Source organism: Mytilus californianus, unplaced genomic scaffold (assembly GCF_021869535.1).
Source record: "Mytilus californianus isolate M0D057914Y unplaced genomic scaffold, xbMytCali1.0.p SCAF_6, whole genome shotgun sequence".
Classification (NCBI taxonomy): Eukaryota; Metazoa; Mollusca; class Bivalvia; order Mytilida; family Mytilidae; genus Mytilus; species Mytilus californianus.
In genome coordinates this window covers 111,828,874-111,852,078 of record NW_026262712.1, presented here as the reverse complement: position 1 = coordinate 111,852,078, position 23,205 = coordinate 111,828,874, and the positions used below count along the sequence as shown (strand labels likewise).

Below are 23,205 nucleotides of genomic sequence, written 5' to 3'. Positions count from 1 at the left end.
TAATATGTTACATATAATGACTAAGAAGCTACGATTTTTCGTTAGAGTAATTATTAACGTTCTTAAAAAGTCCCTTTTGTAGATATCAAGGCGATCAGAAAATCGGGTAAAAATCATTTGCAATGTGTTTTTCTGACACTGTACGCACACAAATACCCCTAAAATCGGACTTAAATACATTTTAATCTTATCAAAATAGATGCAAATCGTGTTTATTATCGATGTTCTGAATCATAAATCCGACAAGCTTTCATTTAAACCATTACAACTGAAATTTCCATTAGAAATACAAATTTTAGCATGGGTGTACTGAAAATTCGACATTTTTTGAAAATGACCCGTATAGCAACCCAATGGAATGGTTATCTTAATTGTTCTCTGAACTGATAAGCATTCAATAAAAAAAGGGTAAGAAGTATAAATCTTATCAGAAACTGATCTCAAGCCATTTGTAAGTAAAGGTCGTAAACAAGACAATGAAACCAAAGAGAATGGTTAGGAAAACCCAAAAGTAAACCATAATTATAACAATGATAATAATAGAACACCAATATTATGAAAAGCATACAACTACAGTACCTGGTAGGAACAACTTTCCCAAGCGAACTTTCAACGAACGACTTCACTACAAGGCAACAATGTGCATTTCTGGATATAAATTTTATTTTTTAACATAACATAATCTAACATCTTTGCGATTAAGATAATTGAAGAAAGTTTATAGCTTTAGAATGTTGAAAGGTAAGAGATGTCTTTTTTGTTTAATTCGTCATGGTCCACGAACACATGCTTCTTTGTCATTAATTTGAATTTAATGATATCAAGCAGTACGTTTGTACACAAGTTATTATAACTATCATAACTTACATCAAGTTTTCTCCTAACATATACGAAACACATGTATAATGACAGCAATCACATAAACAATAACACTTTAGTTATAGAAAACAAAGGAAGCAGTTACAGATTGGCATAGCAGAAGAAAAAAAACTATAAAAAAAAGAAACGGAAAGACAGAAAAAAAAAATACAAAACTGCTGACTTGGAATGTTAAAATCTTTGTCAAAAGGTTACATTATATCGTCATTTTATCATTTAAGAATAATTATCTTGAATTCTTTTCGACATTTGTTTTGATTTATGGAACAAATATTAAACTTGAGCGATGTCTTTTTTCGGTCGAACTTACCACCGGAAACGCATTTGAATCTCGATGTTATTTCGATGTCTGGACATTATCACCTGAATTCGCCATATAAATGAATCGTAGCGGATGTAATTAGATTTAAAGAACTCGTCACCACAAAGACAGACTGCTATTTGGTTTTTCTGTACTGGAGTGTCCGTGAGAAAAATGCTGTGGAATTATTTAAACTCAGATCTCTGTGAGCATAGAGATTCTCAATTTCATTTGTTCATATCCGCGCGAAAAGGTGTGTCTAGTTTAAAAAAACATATTCCACAAAACACTCATAAAAACAGTTTCGTGCACGCAAAAACTGAGGATGTGCTTACGATTCATGAACAACCTATCGCGCAGAGATGAGTACCAATGGATATCTCCAAATTTATTATTTTAACAAGATGGTGAACAATTATAACTTAAAACTTTATAATTAAGACAGTTTTATTTGGGATGCAAATGTTTCTTTTTCCGCTAGTATATATACAATAATAAAATGAACCATAAACGACCGATCGTTTTCAGTGTTCGTTTGAGTGAACGTTATTTCAGCAAAATCACAGAGCCAACGGATTGTATACCCGCACTATGGCAACTTGCAAATGACGGATAACTTGACCTATCTATCAGAGGCAAGATCAAAATATTCTAAATAAATCGTGATAGATCGACTAATGAATCGTAGACAAAAGTTAGTTCGGCCAATCGAACTTCTTGTCAATCATCCAACAAGAAATAGCGCCCTTTAAACGTACGAAAAAAAGATCAGGACGATAAATAACCGCTGAATTGGGAAACTTGTACCTGTGAGGGAGTGTAGGTTCCTATATCTCATACGTCACCCATTACACATTACTAATACCGTATTCGCTCATTGTTGTCCGTAATCCATAAAAAATGTCATAAAAATGTTACAATGACAATATAGGTGTTATTGTCTGTCAAATTCAATGACGTAAAATCTAATTTTCATCCAAAATAATCCAATCACTGTGTTTGCGTTTTGATTAAGGAAATTTTGTATGGTATAAAAGAGGCACAGTTTTGCAGATTGAGTATCAGTTTACAATCTATAGTTAACATGAAGTCACTTATTTGTTGCACACTTCTAGTTGTTTCTCTCTGTTCAGTTCAAGGTATGATTTACTATGTCTGTAATGGTAATGTATTATTTTGTGAATATGTAATCTGAATTCATGTGTAGGGACAAAACACATAACAAAAGTTATTTTGAAACAATCAATTAATATTTGTTTTGGTCTTTTTGAAATTAATGAAGAAATAAGTAAATGAATAAATAAGATAACAAAATAAAAAGGAAAAAGAAAAAACATTGATAACCTACTAAGTTATAGATAATTTTTCTAATAAGAAAAAAAACCAGTAAAAATAATTAGCTCTCGGTATGAATATGCATTAGATCTGCACACATCGAAGGTATTAATTTTGTATGAAAACATATATAAACTATATATGAGAAATAATTGTGGCAAAGTACAAAAATGATTCACTATGTTTTTACGCGCATCAACTGTTATAACAAATCTTAATGGCATCATTAGGTTCAAAATGACAATAATTTTTCATATTTTTGTTTAAGTGTTTATAAGTTTTTGATAGAGACTAGTCGTGTAAATAACTTTTTTTTTTATAAGACTTTGGTTGTATTGTGTCAAACTTCGAAACAGCGGTGTCGCTAGACTGCTACGGACGCACGGTTGCTGCTTTTTTTTTTTTTTTTATTCTCTTTCACCGTGTAAGTATGAATTGTAACATCAACACTGTAAGCTTAATTTACAAAGATATAATATCTTTTTTCATTTTATAGGTCGCAGCTATGGCTATCACAAAAAGACCAAACATACTTCCGTGGTTAAACCCAAGGATCATGGGTTTCTTAAAGATCCCGTCCATATACCCAACGACCATGGTTTTGTAAAAGATCCAGTTCATATACCCAACGACCGTGTCGTGCTACCTAGCAACAAACTGCCTCAATGCAATACACAGTGTACCCTACAGATAATACCACCACAGTGTATACAAGAAACTTTTGGATTTGAACATGGTGTAAGGTGTAGAGGCTGCGACATTGACATTTGCAATAGCGGCAGGGTAGATAATTTAGATAGATGGCAGGGCAGCTCCCAGTGGCAAGATGGCGGTTTTCAAAATAGAAACCAAGGAATAGGCGGAGGATTCGTTGATAGTTTGGGTAATGATTTTCTAAACGTACTAGGACAAAATTCAAATTTAGATGGTAGAATTAGAAACAGATTTGATACAAATATTGACAGGAGGAACAGATTTGATACAAATATTGACAGGAGGAACAGATTTGATACAAATATTGACAGGAGAACAAATCTTGACAGAAATACCAGATTCGACCAAATTTTCAATGAAAGACGAAATCGAATTGAAACAAACAGACAAGTTGGAAATGAGTGGTTATGATCACGTGGTTTTTATCTCAGTATGATATTCAGGCAGTATAAACAATCTAAAAAAAGAAATCCATTGCATAATTCAATGTTTCGTGAATTTATACATTTTTATATACGTAAATAAAGTTTGAGAGTCTAGCCTAAAGTTTTTTATTAGTTTTTAGTAGAATTGCCTGAATAATTATTCTTAAGAGTAAATTAACATTCATGTTTACGGAGGGTGTTTGGCGGTGATTTTTTTGTTAATTCAATGACAGTAGACACTGTACGCTTTAGATAATGTACTCTAAATCTAAATCTGGTTGAAGATGAACAACATGTTGTTACTAGTTGTCCAGCATACATTAATGATAGGGAGATATTTTTCAAGGAGATAAACTGTATCTGTCCCAATTTTATATATCTTTCAAATGAGGCAAAATTTGTTTGGTTATTTACTAATGAAAATTTGTCTATACTTAAATATTTAGGGAGCTATATTATTACATGTCTAGATGTTAGACGAAATGTAAATTAATGTATGTAATAACAATGATAATTGTAATGATTTTATAGTTCTGATCCTGCCTGGAATTAAATGTATGTGATTTTTTATAGAATGAAGATAATAACATCTGTCTGAACTTTTTAATGTTTCATTTTAATATATAAAAATGTTTTTCTGTTACAAATCATGATGTATTGTTTCATGTGTACATGTTATGCTGCCCATCAAGGGCCCTTGATTGGAATAATAAATATTCTTATTCTTATTCTTATTCTCATCTGAAAGTACGGTATGGATACGTATCCATTATAACGGACTGCTTGCTACCTTCAGACATTTTTAATCAATAAGCTGTGTAATTATTTGTGTACTATTAGTAGTCTCCATTCTGATATCCTGACAACATTCGCACGATGACGGGTGCTTAGATAAGTAGCAGCAGACGCTTACCGTGTCGATACACCCAATCTCTCCTTATTTAGATATCAGATCTTTCACATTTTTTCTTTCATGAAAAAAAAGTGTGGTATGATTGCCAATGAGTCAACTATCCACCAGAGTTCAAATGAAGTGGATGTTAGCAAGTATATGCAACCGTACGACCTTCAACAATGAGAAAAACCCATACCGTATAGTCGGCTATAAAAGGCCCGGACATCGAAAAATACATATGACAGAGATGAACCAACGACAACCTCTGAACTACCGGCTCCTGACTTGGACCAGGCACATAAAATATGGCGGGCTTTACCATGTTTGTGAGCGCTCAACATTTAGTTGACATATTCCAACTAGATTTACAAGTTTTGATGATAGGAAAACTACGATGCTTCTTATTTATTTACGTTTTATTCGACACTTCACCGATTTCGAAAATAGAGTTACTAGGTCAAAACATACGTTACCAATTAAATTTACTACATAATAGCTTTAGCATTTCTCTATAAGTAAAAGTAACCCGCTGTTTTCTCATTGAGAAATATTTATATTTGCCATCAAAAGATACATTTAATGTTGTAATAGACATATATACGTTAGAAATGAACTTTTTTGATTTTATTTTTATAGGTTTGACCGAGTGTCACAGTTCTTTGATCTTTTAATTTATGTTACATAAGTTGTTTATGAAAAGTGCAAACGACTAAAATTTTCATGTACTTCTATTTTAATCTTTTGGCGTTTTTTTCTGATTTAATCTTTTGGTGTTTTTACGTTTGAATCTTTTAGCGTGGCACGATTGTTTTAAAAAAAATCGATTATCCAAAGTTATCCATATCAGCCCGATATTTATATGTATGTTTGATTTTTTAGTCACTTGTGATGTATGTTTACACAATTTGGGCTGCTGAATCCCAATAATTGTCCATTTACCTATTATAATTGTTCGGGTTGCTCACCCAATTTTGTCAATTAAACAGATATATAAACAACTGTCATACAAGTGGGAGGTTTAGCTAGCTATAAAACCAGGTTTAACACAACATTTTCTTTGGAAAATGCCTGTACCTAGTCAGGAATATAATACTAGTAGTTGTTTTTCACTCGTTCCGTTGATTGATAACGTGTTTTGAATATACATTGGAGTTGTAATGCCTGTTGTTTGGTAGTATCTGTGTTGATCTACCGTTTAGGTTTCCATGTAGTGTTCTTATGACTGTTGTTTGATAGAATCTGTATTGATCGTTTAGTTTTCTATGAAGTGTTGTTTTGACTGTTTTTTTAATGATATCAAAGATGGTATGATCTGTGTTTATCTATAGTTTCTTTTCCTATTTAGTGTTGGTTTGACTCTCGTTTGGTAGGATCTGTATTGACCTATCCGCTAGTTTTCTATGTCGTAAAGAAATGACTGTTATTTGTATTTCATCTTTATTATTTAATCATTTTTGATGGCTGTCTTTCTGCGGCATAGAATTGATGAATTAGTTTGAAAATGTAAAGAACACTTAGGTATAATGTTTACATGGGAGAATTAATCAAAACAGTTATGAACTAGAAAAGAGATTCATCCTAAAAATATATGTCAAATATTCTTAAAATGTGTGAATGAAAAATCTTAAAGAACATAATTATCTGTACTTTATCCAAGAGGGTAATAGACCATTATACTAAATCATAATTTAAGTTATCTACCACTGAAAATAATTTCCCAGCACTTAACAACTCGTTACAACTTCAATAACCAATGAGCATACACTAGGTATTGGATAACATTACAATTCTACATCTTGATATCAAAGAAATATACGACAACAATATTTTGAAGTCGTCTGGAACGTGACTTTCCATCGTGTTGCTAAAATTAATGCCGCCCAATTTGTAAAGTCCATTCTAATTTAGAGAATTTTTGCACGAATAAGGTTGTTCATTTCACAAAAATCCAATATGATTATGATACATATGATAGGTAAGTTGTTAATTTATCATTTATTTCTTAATGTCCAGTGGCAAACAGTTCATTCATATATTAGGATTAGATGCATTTTGTTTGCTTATAATTTAATAAATAATTGTGGTTTACATCATCAATCAGAAATACATCGACAACATAAAAGTAGTTAAAGTTTCAAATAATTCCATTATTTAAATAGTGTAAAACCGTCTTTCCGTTTTATTAATGTTTTGTTTTTTCTTCTTCTATTTTTCTACTTAAAGTTAATACTTTAATTTATAATCATTAATCGTAATTATAATTTCCATAGAAAAACAAAGACAAATTTACACTGCTCTTACTATTTGATTTTTTTGGTGAAATTGTGAAATTAACATTGCGACAGATTCTGTGATTTTATTAGCAAATCAATCGATTTTTGGTAGGTCCTGTAAGTGTTTTACATCATATTCAATGGAAGAGAAATCAAAAGAACTAAAAGATTGGAAATTGTATGTGCTTTATTTGAGAACCCGTTACACAGTTGTCCTTAATTAGGGGAGATGTTTAACCCAGCCACATTCTAAATGAGCATTTCCTTAGTCCTGAAATTCAGTGGTTGTGGTAGGTTGCTGTCCGCCCTATTTGTTTTTCGTTTATTGTTTTTAAGCATGGTTTTTTCGTTTTTGAATTGTCTCACATTTTATTTAGATAAATTACTTTACATTATGTTTTTGATCATTGTTGAAGGCTTTACGGTGGCCTATAGTTGCTAACTTCTACATCATCTGGTTACAGGTGGATAGTTGTCAGATTGACAATCATACCACATCCCTTTGTATTGATATATATATTTACAGAATTACTACTTTAAGATGTTGTTAAGGAATGTTCATATGCTAACGAAATGCAAATTAAGAGAGAAAAGGGTAAGTTAAGGCATATTGTACGCTGTCTTTTCAATCGGTCTTCCTAATCTATTAAATTGTTTAATTTGTATTCCGATCTGGAAATTAAACTGGCAGAATGACTAGCGAAAAAGAGACGCGCTAAAAATATATCTAGAACAGTGTCCTACGAAAGATAACTCTGTTTCTATATACATGATATAGCTTTCTGATCATATTAAATTGTAAGTGGAAACTCAGTCTTTGTTAATTTTAATCTAGAACGGCAAATGTTTCTACAATCCCAATATCTAACAAATTTCAAAATGCTATACACATAAATCTCGGACAACTTTCTCAACTTTGAAAATGATATATCAAGATATTCGTACAGCAAGTTATTTCGCCGACTTGAAAGAAATATATCAAAGACAAAGCAAACCAACAACGTTATAAACAAAAATGAAAAGTGAAAAAAAAAACCATACAGCTCGTAAAGATATTTATTCTAGTTTCAATTCATAAACAATTACTAACAATTACTAACAATTATTATTTTGTACAATCTCATTTACATGTTCAGTGAAACATGAATCCTGAGTCAAAAGCCTACTTTGGCATATATATATATATTAACAGTTCACTTGATAATGAACATAAATAAACAATTTACCATAAATCGAATGGAAATTATTATCTTGCTTGTAATTACCATGAGCAACATGTCGGGTACCACTAGTGGAACAGGATCTGCTTACCCTTTTGGAACACCAAAGTCCCCGCCATTTTTTTGTAGGGTTCGTGTTACTCAGTCTTTAGTTTTCTATGAAGAGTGGTGTTGACTTGTTTGATTTTTCGTTGTCTTTTGATTTTTGTCAGTTTCTCTTCGACCTTTTTTTGACCGATGTGTATTAAATGTCCTTGAATGGTATCTTCCGTCTCTTTTTTTAACCAAAACTTTAACTTAATACTTAATAAGGGACGGATGGAAGCACGGACAGACCTGAACACATAATGACTCTCTTCTATTGTGGGCGGGACATGAATCATAAGTACATAATGTTTGTTTTCATCATTCGTATGATTCTGAAATCGTTATCGTTACAGTCAATATTAAACAAATAATTTCTAAATTTCAATTTCTGCTGTGTTATTGTGTGTTTTTTTCATAAACGGATTATATCTAATTTTAATCTGATTTGAATCTGATTTGTATCTTTGCTCCGTGGGATTTATTGTCGAGGCGTGAACTATCTAAAATACCGTATAAAAGGTCATTTTAAGATAACCTTGTATCAAAATTTTAAATCGACCGATCATTTTGAGTTATATGCTGGCACTTTTCATAAAATATTTACCTGCAAAAACAGTTGTCGCAATTGAATCAGAAGATTGCCGTTGTATTGATACACTGTTGTCACGTGATCGACTTACGATTTTTTTTAGATAAAAAGATGGATAAAAAATACAATAAAACGTTCATTTCTGCTTTGCTATGTTAAGAATTATTTACGATAAGGTTTATGGAAAAAATGGGAACGATGTCGCGATATTTTATGATTGAAACATAGAATCTCCGGACTTTATTTGGAAATACTTAGTAGTTTAATCGACAAAGTTTTCGATAGTCCATACAAGGTAACGATTTGATTGGATGATGTAATGTCACTGGGCATGACTTTTCAGATCTAACATGCCTTGACAGACAAATCTAACGGAGCAAAGGGATTTCCTTAAGGTTGAACCGATTTTTTTTTTATCATAATCATTTATTGACTCTTTTTTACAACTAGGTAACCGTAACCTTGAAATAGTGAAGTACTTCCTCTGGTTAATAACAGTGTGTAGCTTAATATGCTTCCATGGGCTTTCTACTTACAACAACTTCAACAAATGTTGCAAAAACAAACTGGTTAGTCCCAGATTTATGGATATAAAATCGATGTATCTTGGCGGACCAAACGAGAAGAACGATGGAGTGACGTTCTTGAATCGACGCATGCTTTCCATAAATGAAACTTATAAAATTCTCTGGCATTATTCTCCGTCATATTTTCTGAAAAAGGCAAATATAAGTCTGCGAGGCTGTACTAGATTCAATAATTGCCAATTGACAACTGATTTAGGACAGATGGCGGTAGCAGATGTTGTCATATTTAGACATAATTATCTACCAGAAATTCCTCCGGTTAAACAAACTGACCAGATATGGCTCTTATATGGACAGGAAACTCCATTTTATATGAGAAAGAGTTACCTGAGGAAGGCATGGTTAGGACAGTTTAATTGGTCAATTACATACGGCGATGCGTCGGACATTTCAATGCCATATGCTAGCATTGCAAAGGAAGTCATTCGAGCGAAGAAAAATTATTCAGAAATTTATAGGAAGAAAACAAAGCAGGTAGCTTGGATAGTGAGTCATTGTTTTGCCGTATCCGGTAGAGACGAATATGTCAAAGAACTACGAAAGTATATTTCAGTCGACATTTTTGGAAAATGTGGTAATTTGACTTGTGCTAGAAATGGCACTGAATGTATGGATAAAATTAGTACAGAATATAAATTCTACCTTTCATTTGAGAACTCCTTATGCAAGGATTATGTTTCAGAAAAAGTATTTACAATTTATAGTAATAAGTACAGTATCATTCCAGTTATCCGAGGTGCTCCGAATATTGATGAATACGTCCCACGGAAAACGTACATCAATGCATTTGACTTTGAGAATCCTGAAATTCTTGCTAATTATTTATTAAGCCTTACTTCTAATGAACAAAAATACTCGTCATATTTGCAGGAGAAAGATAAATTCAGACCGTATTATGCTAGTTACTACAGAGCCATGTGCTCTTTATGTGAAAAATTGAATAAGTACAACACATCAAAAGTACTTGAAAATTCATCATGGTTTACAATACGAAATAATTGTCTGGTACCCCAGAATAGATCACAAATTGTTATAAAGGACAAGGCTCCAGATTACTGGTACTGGGATTAAATTCATCACCTAAAACAGATAAAAAAGAAACCTCAAGTAACTTATCACATAATGATGGTATTATTCTTCCTAAGTTCACTGTTGGTACACATATTAAAAATGGCACCGCTTACGTTTTAAATGAACACATATACTAAAGTTTAAGGAACTAATATAGAAATTAGAGATGCTATGAAATGATTACAATACAGTTCATTTTAATTTTAGAATTAAATAACTCAAAGCTTATTGTGCGCTACGGAAATAGACAGCTGAGGACGATCTTCTAATATACTTGCAATTCATAGTTTGTGTCGTTTTCGACGAAATTAAGACCCACTCATATCACTTATTTCATATGAAAATAAATAAGTGATCTCAGTGCAAATACTTTGTTTCAAGTGAGTTTTCAAGTTTAAAATAAACACTTTGAGACGTTTACAGAATTAAAAATAAGAAATATTTATCGCATGAAACTGAAATGATTGAAATAAGTTACACACAATGACCCAATTATATTATAAGCCCTTACTATAGAAACTCTCAGAGCCAATAGTATCAAATTTCAAATGTATGTGCAATTGTAAAGAGTTTGCATGCACATATATCATTGTGTAATTGTAATATTCATATAACTAATTGACTACTGAAATCGTTCACCACAAATCAAAAAATAAAATCACACTTAGTTTGTTTTTAATAAGCAACAATATGCACAACTGTGTGTTTATTGACGATCTATTACTTTCAATTTTTAAGTGTACTTAAAAGTCACGTTAACTTTAAATTCTAAGAACCTTTTATTTTAAATTCTAAGAACCTTTTATTTTTAATTCTAAAAACCATTTATTTTTGATTCTAAGAACCTTTTATTCTAAATTCTAAGAACCTTTTATTTTAAATTCTAAGAACCTTTTATTTTTAATTCTAAGAACCTTTTATTTTAAATTCTAAGAACCTTTTATTTTCACTTCCCCAATAATAAGGACGTAACATGTAAGAGGAGATTGACACGACATTGATTTAAAATCAATTCAAGGAGAATTGGGGTGAATGTCACCGAAACAGAAACTAAACGAAAAAAATAACTAAAAACCGGTTAGGGAGCTACCATTTGATTTTTAGGGGGGGGGGGGAAATTTGAAAAAAATAGACAGGAGTTTTGAGTAAATAAAAAAGGCATGATGAGACACCCCCCATAAAAATCAAATGGTAGCTCCCTTAGAGATAAATGTACAGCATATGTCTATATAATATTACAGACTCTATATCAGTCTGTAAAAGTTGTGAATTTATTACACCTTTAAAGTTTTAACAAGTATAAGCTTTACTAAACATATTTATTTTATTGTACTTTCCTTTTAGATTTCTTTATTTCAAAGTTACATTTACTAGAAAAAACCCGCGCGAGTTGTCTCATTGGCAACTAACTTGTCTGATTCGAGCGTCACTGATGAGCCTATTGTAGACAAAACGAGCACAAAATTTAAAGGCTGGTATCATTAACCACATCTCCTTACTTTTTATATTGACACAATTTTTGTTGAATTTGTTTAGCTACATGTACAATAATGTACATATCTACAGATAATTGGCAAACATAAAACATAAAGGAATACAATATTATGACCCAGAAAGTTAAATTTCTTTTTCAAGGCTAATAACGGATGAGAACGCATATCTTTACAATGCACGATATTTTGATAATTGTATGTTACATGCATTGAAAGCGTCTGAATGCAAAAGGCAATTTTCATTTGAAGGAACATTTAAGATCAAGACAAAACTATACAAGAAACACCCAAAGGAATATTTAAGATCCAGACAAAACTATACAAGACACGATCAGCAACCGAACTACTGCAAACCTTTATGTAGATGCAGTTAAATCTGCCTCAGATCTTGACTTGCATCTAGAAATTGACAATGAGGGTCGGTTAAAAACAAAACTTTACGACATAGATGATTTCACCTTCAGAATTGTGAACTTTTCATTTATATGTAGAAACATTCCAGCAACGCCTGCATACGGTGTACATATCTCCCAATTGATACAATATTCCAGGGCTTGTATTTCCTATCATGATTTCATTGATAAAGGGTTACTGCTCACAAGGAAAATATTAAACCAAGAGTTCCAAGTGGTGAAGTTGAAAGCATCTCTTCGTTAATTTTACGGACGCTATCACGAGTTGGTCGACCGTAATGGAATATCCGTTTCACAGATGACAACGGATATGTTCTAATTGCCGTACCTACAATCCCGTCCCCTTTTCGCACGAATGTGACCTACCGAATTAGACTTATCACCGGGTTTGTACTAACACGATCAATAGGACGGGTGTTACATGTGGAGCAGGATCTGCTTACTTACCCTTCCGAAGCACCTGAGATCACCTTCAGTTTTTGGTGGGGTTCGTGATTCTCAGTCCTTAGTTTTTTATGTTGTGTTTTGTGTACTGTTTTGTGTACTGTTGTTTGTCTGTTGGTTAGTTTTTAGTTTTCTATGTTGTGTTTTGTGTACTGTTTTGTGTACTATTGTTTGTCTGTTGGTCTTTTTTCTTTTTCAGCAATGGCGTTGTCAGTTTATTTTCGATTTATGAGTTTGAATGTCCCTTTGGTATCTTTCCCCTCCCTCTCTTTTGCATTTGTGAAGCAAAACAGATCAATTTGATGTTTTCAATAACAAAAAAAAAATAATGTTAAAACAGAAAGGATTACTTGTATGACAGGCTTTATGGTGTTTATATATCCCAACTCGTTCGCTAAGCCTGTAGTGACGATTTGGATTTCAATGTAGTACTCGTACTATTGAGTCAAGGATTTCGTACGGTGACTTATTTCAAACGGGATAGCACATCCTAATTTTTACGAGCCCGTAAATTATGATAAGATCCAGGTAAACAGATCCTTTAAATAAAGTTATTCTAAAAGGTTACAAATTCTGCTCTGTAATTATATCTTTGAATATTGGTTTTATCGGTATAAATAATGATTTTGTTATCAGTAGATTAAATCCAAACTAAATATCATTTTTATACACATACATGCATGTAAACTCATGGCTCTACAATCTGTCGATAACAATAGTTTGGCATTGCACAATGTCATGTTTTCTCTGACTGTAAATGACGACTTTATACTAAATCCATTGGATATTGGGTGTTGATTGATATTTTTGTCTCGGATACACGACTTTTATTAGTTGTTACTTACTTTGAACTAGCTTTCAGTAACTGAGTGTACTCGCAGATCTGTTATTGTGTTTATTGTGTTTTTGTTAGGGTTTTTTCTCGACGAAGTCGAACAAGCGAGATTTAAGCGTGCTGTTTACAACGGCGGTGGCGTCGGCGTCAACAATGCAATAGTTTGTTATTAGGTCAAGTTTAAGGGGAACTGTTAGTGGTAGGTCAACGATATTTGGTATGCAGATGAATTGGCATTGGCACATATCATTTCAATGGAGATTGTTTGGCTCCCCTCTAAGTCATTGTTCACTGACTTTGAATGTTTTACATTATTTACATGTCAAAGTTTGTCATTATATCAGTATAAGATAAACGACTAATATGTTAAGTCAATGTTATTTGGTATGCAGTTGCATAGACATTTGCAAGTATTATTTCCATGGTGATCATCTGACCCCACCCCCTCATCATGGTTCATTGATTTTGAAACTTTTGCATAGTATACATTTCAAAGTTTGGGTTTATGCTTGTTTAAAGGTATTCATTTAAGACAGGTCAATGGTATATGGTATGCAGTTTTATGAGCATTGGCATTTCACATATCAATGGAGGTTATTATGCCCTGCCCCTTCAGTCATGGTTAATTGACTTTGAATGATTTATTTCAATCCTGGTATCTATGATGAGTTTATTTGCATAGTTTGCATGTTTAAATATTTATATCTTAATTTTAACATTTGCATTTGTAGATCAGCCAATACTTCCCGGGAGCACACAATATAAACATGACCTGCTATAGGTCATTTACTTTGCTCATTGTTGAAGGCCGTATTGTGACCTATTGTTGCTAATATCTACATAATAAGGTCTCTGATGGAAAGTTGTCTCATTGGCAATCATACCACACTCTCTTTGTTTTATATTGCTACGTATATAAATGCCGTACAGCCAAGTCGACAGCACTCGGCAGGGATATGATTTTTATATAATGCAGTTATCAAAAGCTACCACAATAGCAATGTAATACTTTACATTCAGAAAGTTTTGCGTGCAATTATTAATGAGATAGTTTTTATTTTGAGAAAACTATTCCGTGGCAATTGTTGTACAAATAAAAAATGTCGAAAATATCTGATTGCGAGAAAGAGGGAATGGTTGAAATGAAATTTATATTGTGCAAACTTTACGGTGACCTATAGTAGGTGTCTTCTGTGTCATTTGGTCTCTGGTGGAGAGTTGTATCATTGGCAGTCTTATTTTTATATATGACTTTCTCTTACAAAATTTCCAACATCGTACATGAAGAAAATAAAGAGAACAGATATGTTTAGCCGTCTATATAGAAAAATATATAACAAGACGTACTGCGAGCAACATAATAACCCTCACTTTACCAAATTCATGACCCCAAAAATAATTCGAATCAAAAAGCAAAATATTAAAATGATTGATTGATGCTTATTTTGATGTCCAAATGCCAAATATCTAATGCATATTCAAGCCGAAAAAAACTAACAATTGATACAAAAGACGGGTTCAGCCTTGCCACTAGAAAATGAGGGTTTTTGGACATTGGTCGAATATTTTGCCTTGAAACAGGCCATGCACTTATGGACTCTTTAGAGAGTTGTTGCAAAAGTTCCGTAACGTGCAGAGAGCGTGGTACTCCCATTTCTGACCGGACATGGATGTGTATTTATTATACATCCCTAACTTTAAAACGGAAGACCCACTCGTACCAAGGTTTACTATCGGATCGTAGAAATCCAAGGATGACTATATTTCTATACCCTTGTCGTAAAAAAATCCAAAATAAGAGCCTACGGTGCGCAATGACATTATGGGATTTTGAGTAATTTCCGGAAATTAAGATGAAAGGATTTAGGAGAAGAAGCAATATACAAAGTGAACTGTATTGTGCTATTTAATAAAGTCCATATACCACCAAAGTAAATCTTCTTAAATTATTCTGATAAATAAATGAAGTCGAAGGTACAAAACATATCACTGTAGAACCTTCTGAGAAGTTCAAGAGCAGTAATGGATACACAAATGGGATGGTAGGACGATTAGATGGACACTTCCATAGCTATATATATGTACAAAAAGTAAAACAATCACAATAACTGTTAAATACATTTATTTTCGGAAATCTATGTTTACAGATTAAGCCAAAAAAATTATCCAAGCGTCCAAATAAGATTTTGCACATTTGTCCGTTTTGTAGTCGATCCATCCAATCAGTGCAAATGTGTCAAAGTGAATTAGAAGGAGGTAGAGAACTTCAATCCTTAACAGTTTTGTAAATAAATACATGTATCTGTGGTTTGTTCATATTGATGTTTAAAAATATGGCATCTAAACAAGCGTATAAAATGTAAGTCCTAAACCAATAACACCTAGGTTGAGGAAAATACTTCCGGCACCACTAACTGCAAAGAAAAACAAATGTCAAGACATCTTTGAGCATGTTCATCTTGAAATATAAAACAGCTAAAAATTGAATGAATAATTACTTGCTGAACGTTAACTCTTATTGCCCACACACTCCCCCCCCCCCCCCCCCCCCCCCCCCCCCAAAAAAAAAAAAAAAAAAAACTACAATGAAATAATAAAGGTGTCAAATGGAAATAATATATGTTTATTGTCTGGTTTAACCAAATTCTGTGGTGAAATGGCGTCTCATGTCACCCAAAGATAGAGCTATAGAGTTGTTTTTGCAACTTTGATAAAAATAATTGTTTTTAAGTAGGTACTTTACAATCGTTTTAGCGGTTCACCTATTTTAATATAAAAATAAGAAAATGGGGTATGATTGCCAATTAGACAACTCTCCACCAGAGACCAAATTACATAGAAGGTAACAAGGATATATCACCGTACAGCCTTCAGCAATGAACAAAACCCATACCGCATAGTCAGCTATAAAAGGCCCCGAAATGACAAATGTAAAACAATTAAAACGAGAAAACTAACGGCCTGCTTTATGTATAAAACAATGAATGAAAAACAAATATGTAACACAGCAACAAACGACAACCACTGAATTACAGGCTCCTGACTTGGGACAGGCACATACATAATGTGGCGGGGTTAAACTTGTTTGAAAACGCTACCACCCCCCTCCCCCAACCTGGGATATAGTGGTCTAACAGTACAACATAAGAACACTGATGAGGATATAAAGTCGAGGTACAAAATATATCACTGGAGAACCTTTTTAAGCATAGTTTCACGTCTTTTCCTCTTATGTGTTTAACGATGGTCCGGAAATGATAACTATTGGTTTTAGGAAAAACGTTTAAAGTAAGATAATAATCTGTTTTTTTTTATCTTTTCACTTAAGCTAGACAGGAAGTATCCGATAAACTGATTGAAAATGAATCCCGTGTTCCAAGAAGTCAAATATGATGAGCTCATGATATGTAATGCTATAATCATCAAGTTAGTGCGAAGGAAATTTGAAAGCTACGCAGGTTTTAAAATGCATGGTAACATTTTATCCAAAATATAGTAGTTGAATCAATTTTTTGATTTGGTTGAATCAATAGAAAGAAAGTAATTTCTATTGTAAAGTACTTGTTTTAAAATACAATGAGCAACATTGCGATACTGGGAAATTTAGTTTTGATTTTTTGAAACTTTTTCAAAATTTACCGACTTTTCATTAAACTTAACGGGGTGCCAAATTAATGGAGTGTACTTAAAATTGCCAAAACCTTTGTATTACCTTTGATGGGTTTTGTTCACTTGATACTGTGCTATTCACTTTACAGTGTCTTCAATTATTTCTATTATTATGGGGGAATTTCCAATTGTCCAACTTTAAAAATAAATTTAGAGTTCTAAATGTCCCATATTTTTTTTATATGCTAAATCTTTTTAAATAAACAATGTAAACAGTAAAGTAGCAAAAATAGCCAGCTCCAAGGAAAATTCAAAACGGAAAGTATATCAAATTGCAAAAAAAAAACCAAAAGCTCAATTAAACTCATCATAGATACCAGGTTTGAAATTTTATATTTGCGCCAGAAGAGCGTTTCTTCTCCAAAAGACTCATCAGTGAAGCTCGAATAAAAAAAAGGTAAAAAGGTCAAATAAAGTACGAAGTTGAAGAGCATTGAGGACCAAACATTCCTAAAAATTTTGCCAAATACAGCTAAGGTAACCTATTCCTGAGGTAGAAAAGCCTTAGTATTTAAAAAAAAAAGTTTTGTAAACAGTTGATTAATGATTATGACCATATCAATGATTATTCATGTCAACATTGAAGTGCTGAGCATACCAGTAATAACATTGATATAAATGTAAATATGAATTGTGGAATACATCATCAATCAAAATGCACTTTTGATTAAATAATGTTACATATAAGTTATAAAAGATATCTATAATGCAAGGTTTATTTATAAAACAAATAGCATGATGAGGGAAACTACCACTATCCAGAGATTTTAAATTATAATTATAATTTTTTTATTTAAATTTAAACACATACAATCATAATCGCTGTCATCGTCATCACCACTCTTCTTCTTTTTCTTCCTTTTACTTTTACGAGCAAGGCTGAAGGGTTTGGAAACTGATTTGTTAAAAAAAAAACATTTACAATCTCAATGTTACATAAGCATATTAAAACAAAATAAAATATGTAAACACCAACTTATCTGTTTAATTCTAAATAATATACATTAAATTGATTAATAATCAGTAATTATCGTATACCCACTTGCACACATGAATTACTTTCAAAACTATTACCGATTGTCCATCATTTCAACTTCGAAATTGTCCCAAAAATCTTTCCGATTGTCCAACATAATATCATTACAATTTTACCTATTACTTTAAAAAGCGGGACAACCGAAAATACACCGTTATTATATATGAAACTGAAAAATTGGAAACAACTTGTCAAATGTACATTTGTATCAGACGTATTTTCAGTACACAAGACGCAAGTTGCACAAGACACATCAATAGGAAGCCCTTTACTAGTATCACGTCAATGTAATCAGGGATAATAAAGATTTAATAAACTTACCACAACTGAACTGGGATAGATCCTTTCTGGCTTCGGTTATGGTCTGACTCGCATCCACACCACAGTCAGTAGAAACCTTATTCAAACATTCCAGATAGATATTTACTGCACTGTTTTTAAAATAAACAAAACAATGAAATAGCATAGGCACGAATCTTTATTAATAACTGTTTTATAAATTTGTGAAAAATAATAATTTATTATTTCTTAATTGAATTTCTACCAATATTTACTTTCATTTATTGAAGGTATAACTGTTTTCCTCAATTCCTCGTTTTCATTTATAGCGTAGTGTATTTAATAGATGAAAACAACTATTATCAAATGAGCGATGTTTAAGAGAGCAAATAACAAAACAAGTTCTTTATAAAACAAGATCTGACCTGCATATTTTGTTCTTGTCTTGTGCTGCCTGTGTTTTCTCGCTATTGTAAGCTAAGCGACAGGACTCTACGTTTGTGTAAGAACAATTCTGTGCTTCAGCTCCTGAATAATGTATTATCAAATATATTTATTATAGCTGTATTTATTAAGATGATATTCCAAACAGCTTAGGTCTGCAAGTCTAATATTTTCCTCTTTTTATCGAACGGCTTAATGTCATCGCGTGTGTAACTGACTATCGAGATCACTGATTTTACCGAATTAAAGTTTGAGTGGGCCTCTAAATGAGGATATACACTCTTTTAATACACACACTTTAGTCTTAAGATATATTGTTAGAAAAGCACCATGTACTTTGATAGAAACAAGTTTCTTCCTCTGGACTATGATAGTTCGCTTGGAGCAAAACTGAATCATGCAGTGGAACAGAAAACTCCAATGACTTATTTTTTTCATTGCATTGATCAAGGACCTTTTTAATGGAAATAAAGTAGAAAATCCAAGAAACCCCTTTGTTCTAAGCATTCTCATCTACTCTTATTGTAACGTCATCCGCAATGTATCAGCAACACCCGGTATTAGATGAATTCAAAGGCGTAACATTATCTGATTTATTTCACAGGTGAAAAAGGTATAATTTAATTTACTTGGATATCGTGATATTTCATTTCAATCAATGTAATAAATGTCTTTAATCGGACAACTCAAAAACATTGACAAGAACATAAAACATCTGAAAATGAAGGTGTTCTAATATTTTAGCAACGAGGAAGTACTTTTACCGATAGAAACAAAATGGTAGGCATCAAAATATAAAATATGTAATTAAACACATCGATCGAAAAAATATCTTACTTTGCGTGATGATACTTATAGACACAAGACTAATACTGAGACCAATGACAGACAGGATGTACATTCTCGTGGTTTATACTCTGTACAAAGAAAAAAAATAAATACAAAAATGTATAATAAATATAAAAAAAAAAACGCACGCAATTCAATTAAATATGATTACAACAATAAGTATCAGCCTGATAAAAAATATCAATAAGAATCAAATTCATTAAATTAAAGATTAAAGCAACACAAGTCTAAATAAGAAAACACACAAATTTATTGAAAAAAAGACCCGTACCAGGTAATTTAAAGGAAACGAAAGGTTAGACATTATAATCGCTTCTCTTCATAAGAGGAAGCATGTATGAAATTAATGATTAGCAAAATGCTAGCATGAATTATTTGTGTTGATTAATTTAATCATGTATAATCTAAAAATGTAACATCTTCTGTTAGAAAAAAAACCAAGATTCATAAACAGCCTCATATTTTCAAATACTTGATAAAATATTACCTGTTTGGTAAACTAAATGTTACTGCTGTCGGTAACCAGAAAGCATGAAAGGAGTTTCATCAGCCTGGATTCTTTGATAATTTTTTTTAAATCTGAATATATTTGTCCACTTCTTAATTTTACAAGTCACTTGATCCGCCTATCTTGTACTTGTGTCCAATCAATTGTTTTTGTCACTTTTAGTTTACATTGTTACAATAGGCAGATGTTTGATTGGAAGGTATATTTAAAATGAAAGTCATAGAGACAGAAAGAGAAAGAGAGAACTATACCATCGCTCCCTGATTCAAGTTCCAGAGGAGAGAATGTGATCTTGCTCTCCGGTCACTCATAGTTTACATTGCAGCAATAGGCAGATGTTTGATCGGTATATTTAAAATATACGTAGATTCAGACTGTGTGTGGAACGTTCATATTAATTTTAGAAAAAAAAAAAAAAAAAAAAAAAAAAAACAATTAAAGTTCTTGCTGAAACTAATTTCTTAAAATTTAAACTGAACTGTTTGTATTTGAACAGAATATACATGACATTCTTCAAATGTTAGACTATTCTTTTGAAGTATGAAACATCTGTGATCTACAAAATGCAGACCGTTTAGAAAGAAAATCTCAAGGCAGCACGCAATGCAATAGGGTTACCTATTTAAGCAAGCAAGTATTATTTATACTCAAGCAAGTTTGGAAATCCTTGCATACACGATAGTACATTGAAAACGAAAGCTTTTGACTAAGATATATATCATACATATTGTTCGTCATGAGAGATTTTAAATATTTAAATTTATTCAGTATCAATAAGGGAAATGTTGACAATGAAATTAAATTTCATTATATTTCACAAATTTTGCGTTTTCCTGTTTTTTGGAAATTTTAGGATAAAAATCTTAGTATTGACTCAAAATAGTTATATTTGGGCATGACGTTTTGTCAGTTTCCGTATTTTCATCCTTGTTATCTTTAGGGAAGAGTTATATTTTGCCCACATGTTTGATTTCTATTTTTTCGAAAAATTATGATACAATCTTAGTTTTTGTCAATTTTTTTTTAATTTCTGGTGATGAATTTTTATCAGTTTCTTTAAATAATCATATTTGTGATATTTTAAAAAGAGTTTAATTGTTATAAAATATGCTTATCCTTCGGTCAGTAACATATATTAAATTTTCGTTGATTTAAACAAAACAACCGATGATTTTAATTTAAGACTACCAAATATGAGGACAATTTGACATAACAAACACTCAAGCTGTTTCCGTTGCAATTTTATTGATGTTTAATCCATTCCTCGATATATTTACTGGAGTATAAACCCCTACGCACCAATTTAAAATTAACAGAATACTAAACAATAAACTTTGAACACAGACAATTATCTTGCCTTTATGTAACGTTGATAGTATAATACAAATGTTGAATCAAAATGGCAAAACTTTAACATGTAAACTATGCAAACCATACAATGAGGAATGCTTCAAAGAGATAACAAACCCGACCAAAGAGCATAAAACAGCCCATACATATAGACACTCTATAGACAAAGTACATAAGCAAAAATGAAAAACAATAATACAAAAATGACCATAGCACAATAACACAATGGCGGAATGTATAAATACTTAGCCACCAAAAATGGACTAAACAGTAAAGATTAAAAATATACAAAGACAAATAAAAAGCACACTATAACACGTTGAAAATACCTAAGAAAATAATAAAAAAAATGTTAAGGAAATTGTAATTGTAAATTCACAACGACAATAGAACTTTGGGCTTGACTTGAGATGGGTTGTTTTCACTATTCAGAAAGACATTTTGATTTGAGAGAGAGGGCTTATATTTACCTCTGCAAAGAAAACGATAAATCACGAAATTCATTTCCTATCAGTCTTCTTTGCAGGTAGTGCAGATAAGTTTCCTGTTCCTATTGGAATAATAACTTAAATAAAGCTAATCAAGAAGGGTTGAATCAAGCAGACAACAACCTAACAATAAATAAACCCACACGACATCTGGGAGCATATTCACAAATATCTGTTAACTAACTGACCAGCTTACATCCGCATTAAGCTTTATTCAACTTTGATTATTACCAACGAAGCCCTAGTTATTTAACGAACCCGTTTAGTATCCGTAAAATGTAACATTGACATTGACAATATTACAAAAACATAATTCCATAACTTGTAGAAGCAATTACCATTTATTTCTCTTGTCAAAAAACGTTGTTATCAGAGCAAAAATTGAAATAATTCCGTTTAGAAAAATTCATAGTAACTTTTTATATGAATGTTGTCCTTTCCATAACTCGGAATTTTATAAGAGAGGCGAAATACATGTATACCAAAAGGATATTCAAACTCATAAGACGAAAACAAGCAGACAATGCCATGGCAAAAAACGAAAAATTTAAGACATAAAACAGCCCAAGGCCACCAGTGGGTCTTAAACATAGCCAGAAAATCCCGCACCCGGAGGCGGGCCTCAGCTGACCCCTAAACAGAAATGTGTACGTCACACTGAACTCAGAAACATATAAATGAACTAAAAAAAAATATACAAGCTTACAAAGGCCAGAGGCTCCTGACTTGTGACAGGTGCAAAAATGTGGCAGGGTGAAACATGTTTTGTGAGATCTCAACCCTTCCCCTATAACTCTAGCCAATGTAGAATAAACACACACAACAATACGCACAGTAAAACTCAGTTTATAAGAAGTCCGAGTCCGATACAGAATAGATTACAGAAGAAACTAAGCAAAATGACAATGATACATAAATTAACAAAGGACTACTGGCAGTTACTGACATGCCAGCTCCAGACCTCAATTAAACTGATTGAAAGATTATGTCTTCATCATATGAAACCAAGCACAATCCCTCC

General features: G+C 32.1%; 2 protein-coding genes and 1 long non-coding RNA gene across 3 annotated transcripts; 2 read left to right on the top strand and 1 right to left on the bottom strand.

Moving 5' to 3' along the window:
* The first annotated feature begins 2,253 nt into the window (after positions 1 to 2,253).
* Positions 2,254 to 4,382, top strand: LOC127705835 (uncharacterized). Its single transcript, XR_007984060.1, has 2 exons — positions 2,254 to 2,319; positions 3,012 to 4,382. It is a non-coding gene; the product is annotated as an uncharacterized LOC127705835 (long non-coding RNA).
* A 1,999-nt stretch (positions 4,383 to 6,381) lies between these two features.
* Positions 6,382 to 10,483, top strand: LOC127705823 (glycoprotein 3-alpha-L-fucosyltransferase A-like). Its single transcript, XM_052210176.1, has 2 exons — positions 6,382 to 6,524; positions 9,169 to 10,483. Exons 1-2 carry the CDS (start codon positions 6,503 to 6,505, stop codon positions 10,374 to 10,376), a joined length of 1,230 nt encoding a protein of 409 aa, XP_052066136.1. The 5' UTR covers positions 6,382 to 6,502; the 3' UTR covers positions 10,377 to 10,483.
* A 5,183-nt stretch (positions 10,484 to 15,666) lies between these two features.
* Positions 15,667 to 20,484, bottom strand: LOC127705827 (uncharacterized). Its single transcript, XM_052210185.1, has 6 exons — positions 20,326 to 20,484; positions 19,827 to 19,906; positions 18,971 to 19,073; positions 18,588 to 18,697; positions 18,042 to 18,125; positions 15,667 to 15,975 (listed from the first exon to the last, which is right to left on the bottom strand). Exons 2-6 carry the CDS (start codon positions 19,888 to 19,890, stop codon positions 15,902 to 15,904), a joined length of 435 nt encoding a protein of 144 aa, XP_052066145.1. The 5' UTR covers positions 19,891 to 19,906; positions 20,326 to 20,484; the 3' UTR covers positions 15,667 to 15,901.
* Between the last annotated feature and the right edge of the window lie 2,721 nt (positions 20,485 to 23,205).

Bases quoted from the DNA above. Each gene is read 5' to 3' on its own strand.
- LOC127705823 (XM_052210176.1), top strand. From the start codon at position 6,503: ATGATTATGATACATATGATAG. The intron at 6,525-9,168 runs GTAAGTTGTTAA...TTTTACAACTAG, and splicing joins GATTATGATACATATGATAG to GTAACCGTAACCTTGAAATA.
- LOC127705827 (XM_052210185.1), bottom strand. From the start codon at position 19,890: ATGTACATCCTGTCTGTCATTGGTCTCAGTATTAGTCTTGTGTCTATA. The intron at 18,126-18,587 runs GTAAGTTTATTA...TTAACAAATCAG, and splicing joins TCTATCCCAGTTCAGTTGTG to TTTCCAAACCCTTCAGCCTT. The intron at 15,976-18,041 runs GTATGTGTTTAA...TTTTCTTTGCAG, and splicing joins CGATGACAGCGATTATGATT to TTAGTGGTGCCGGAAGTATT.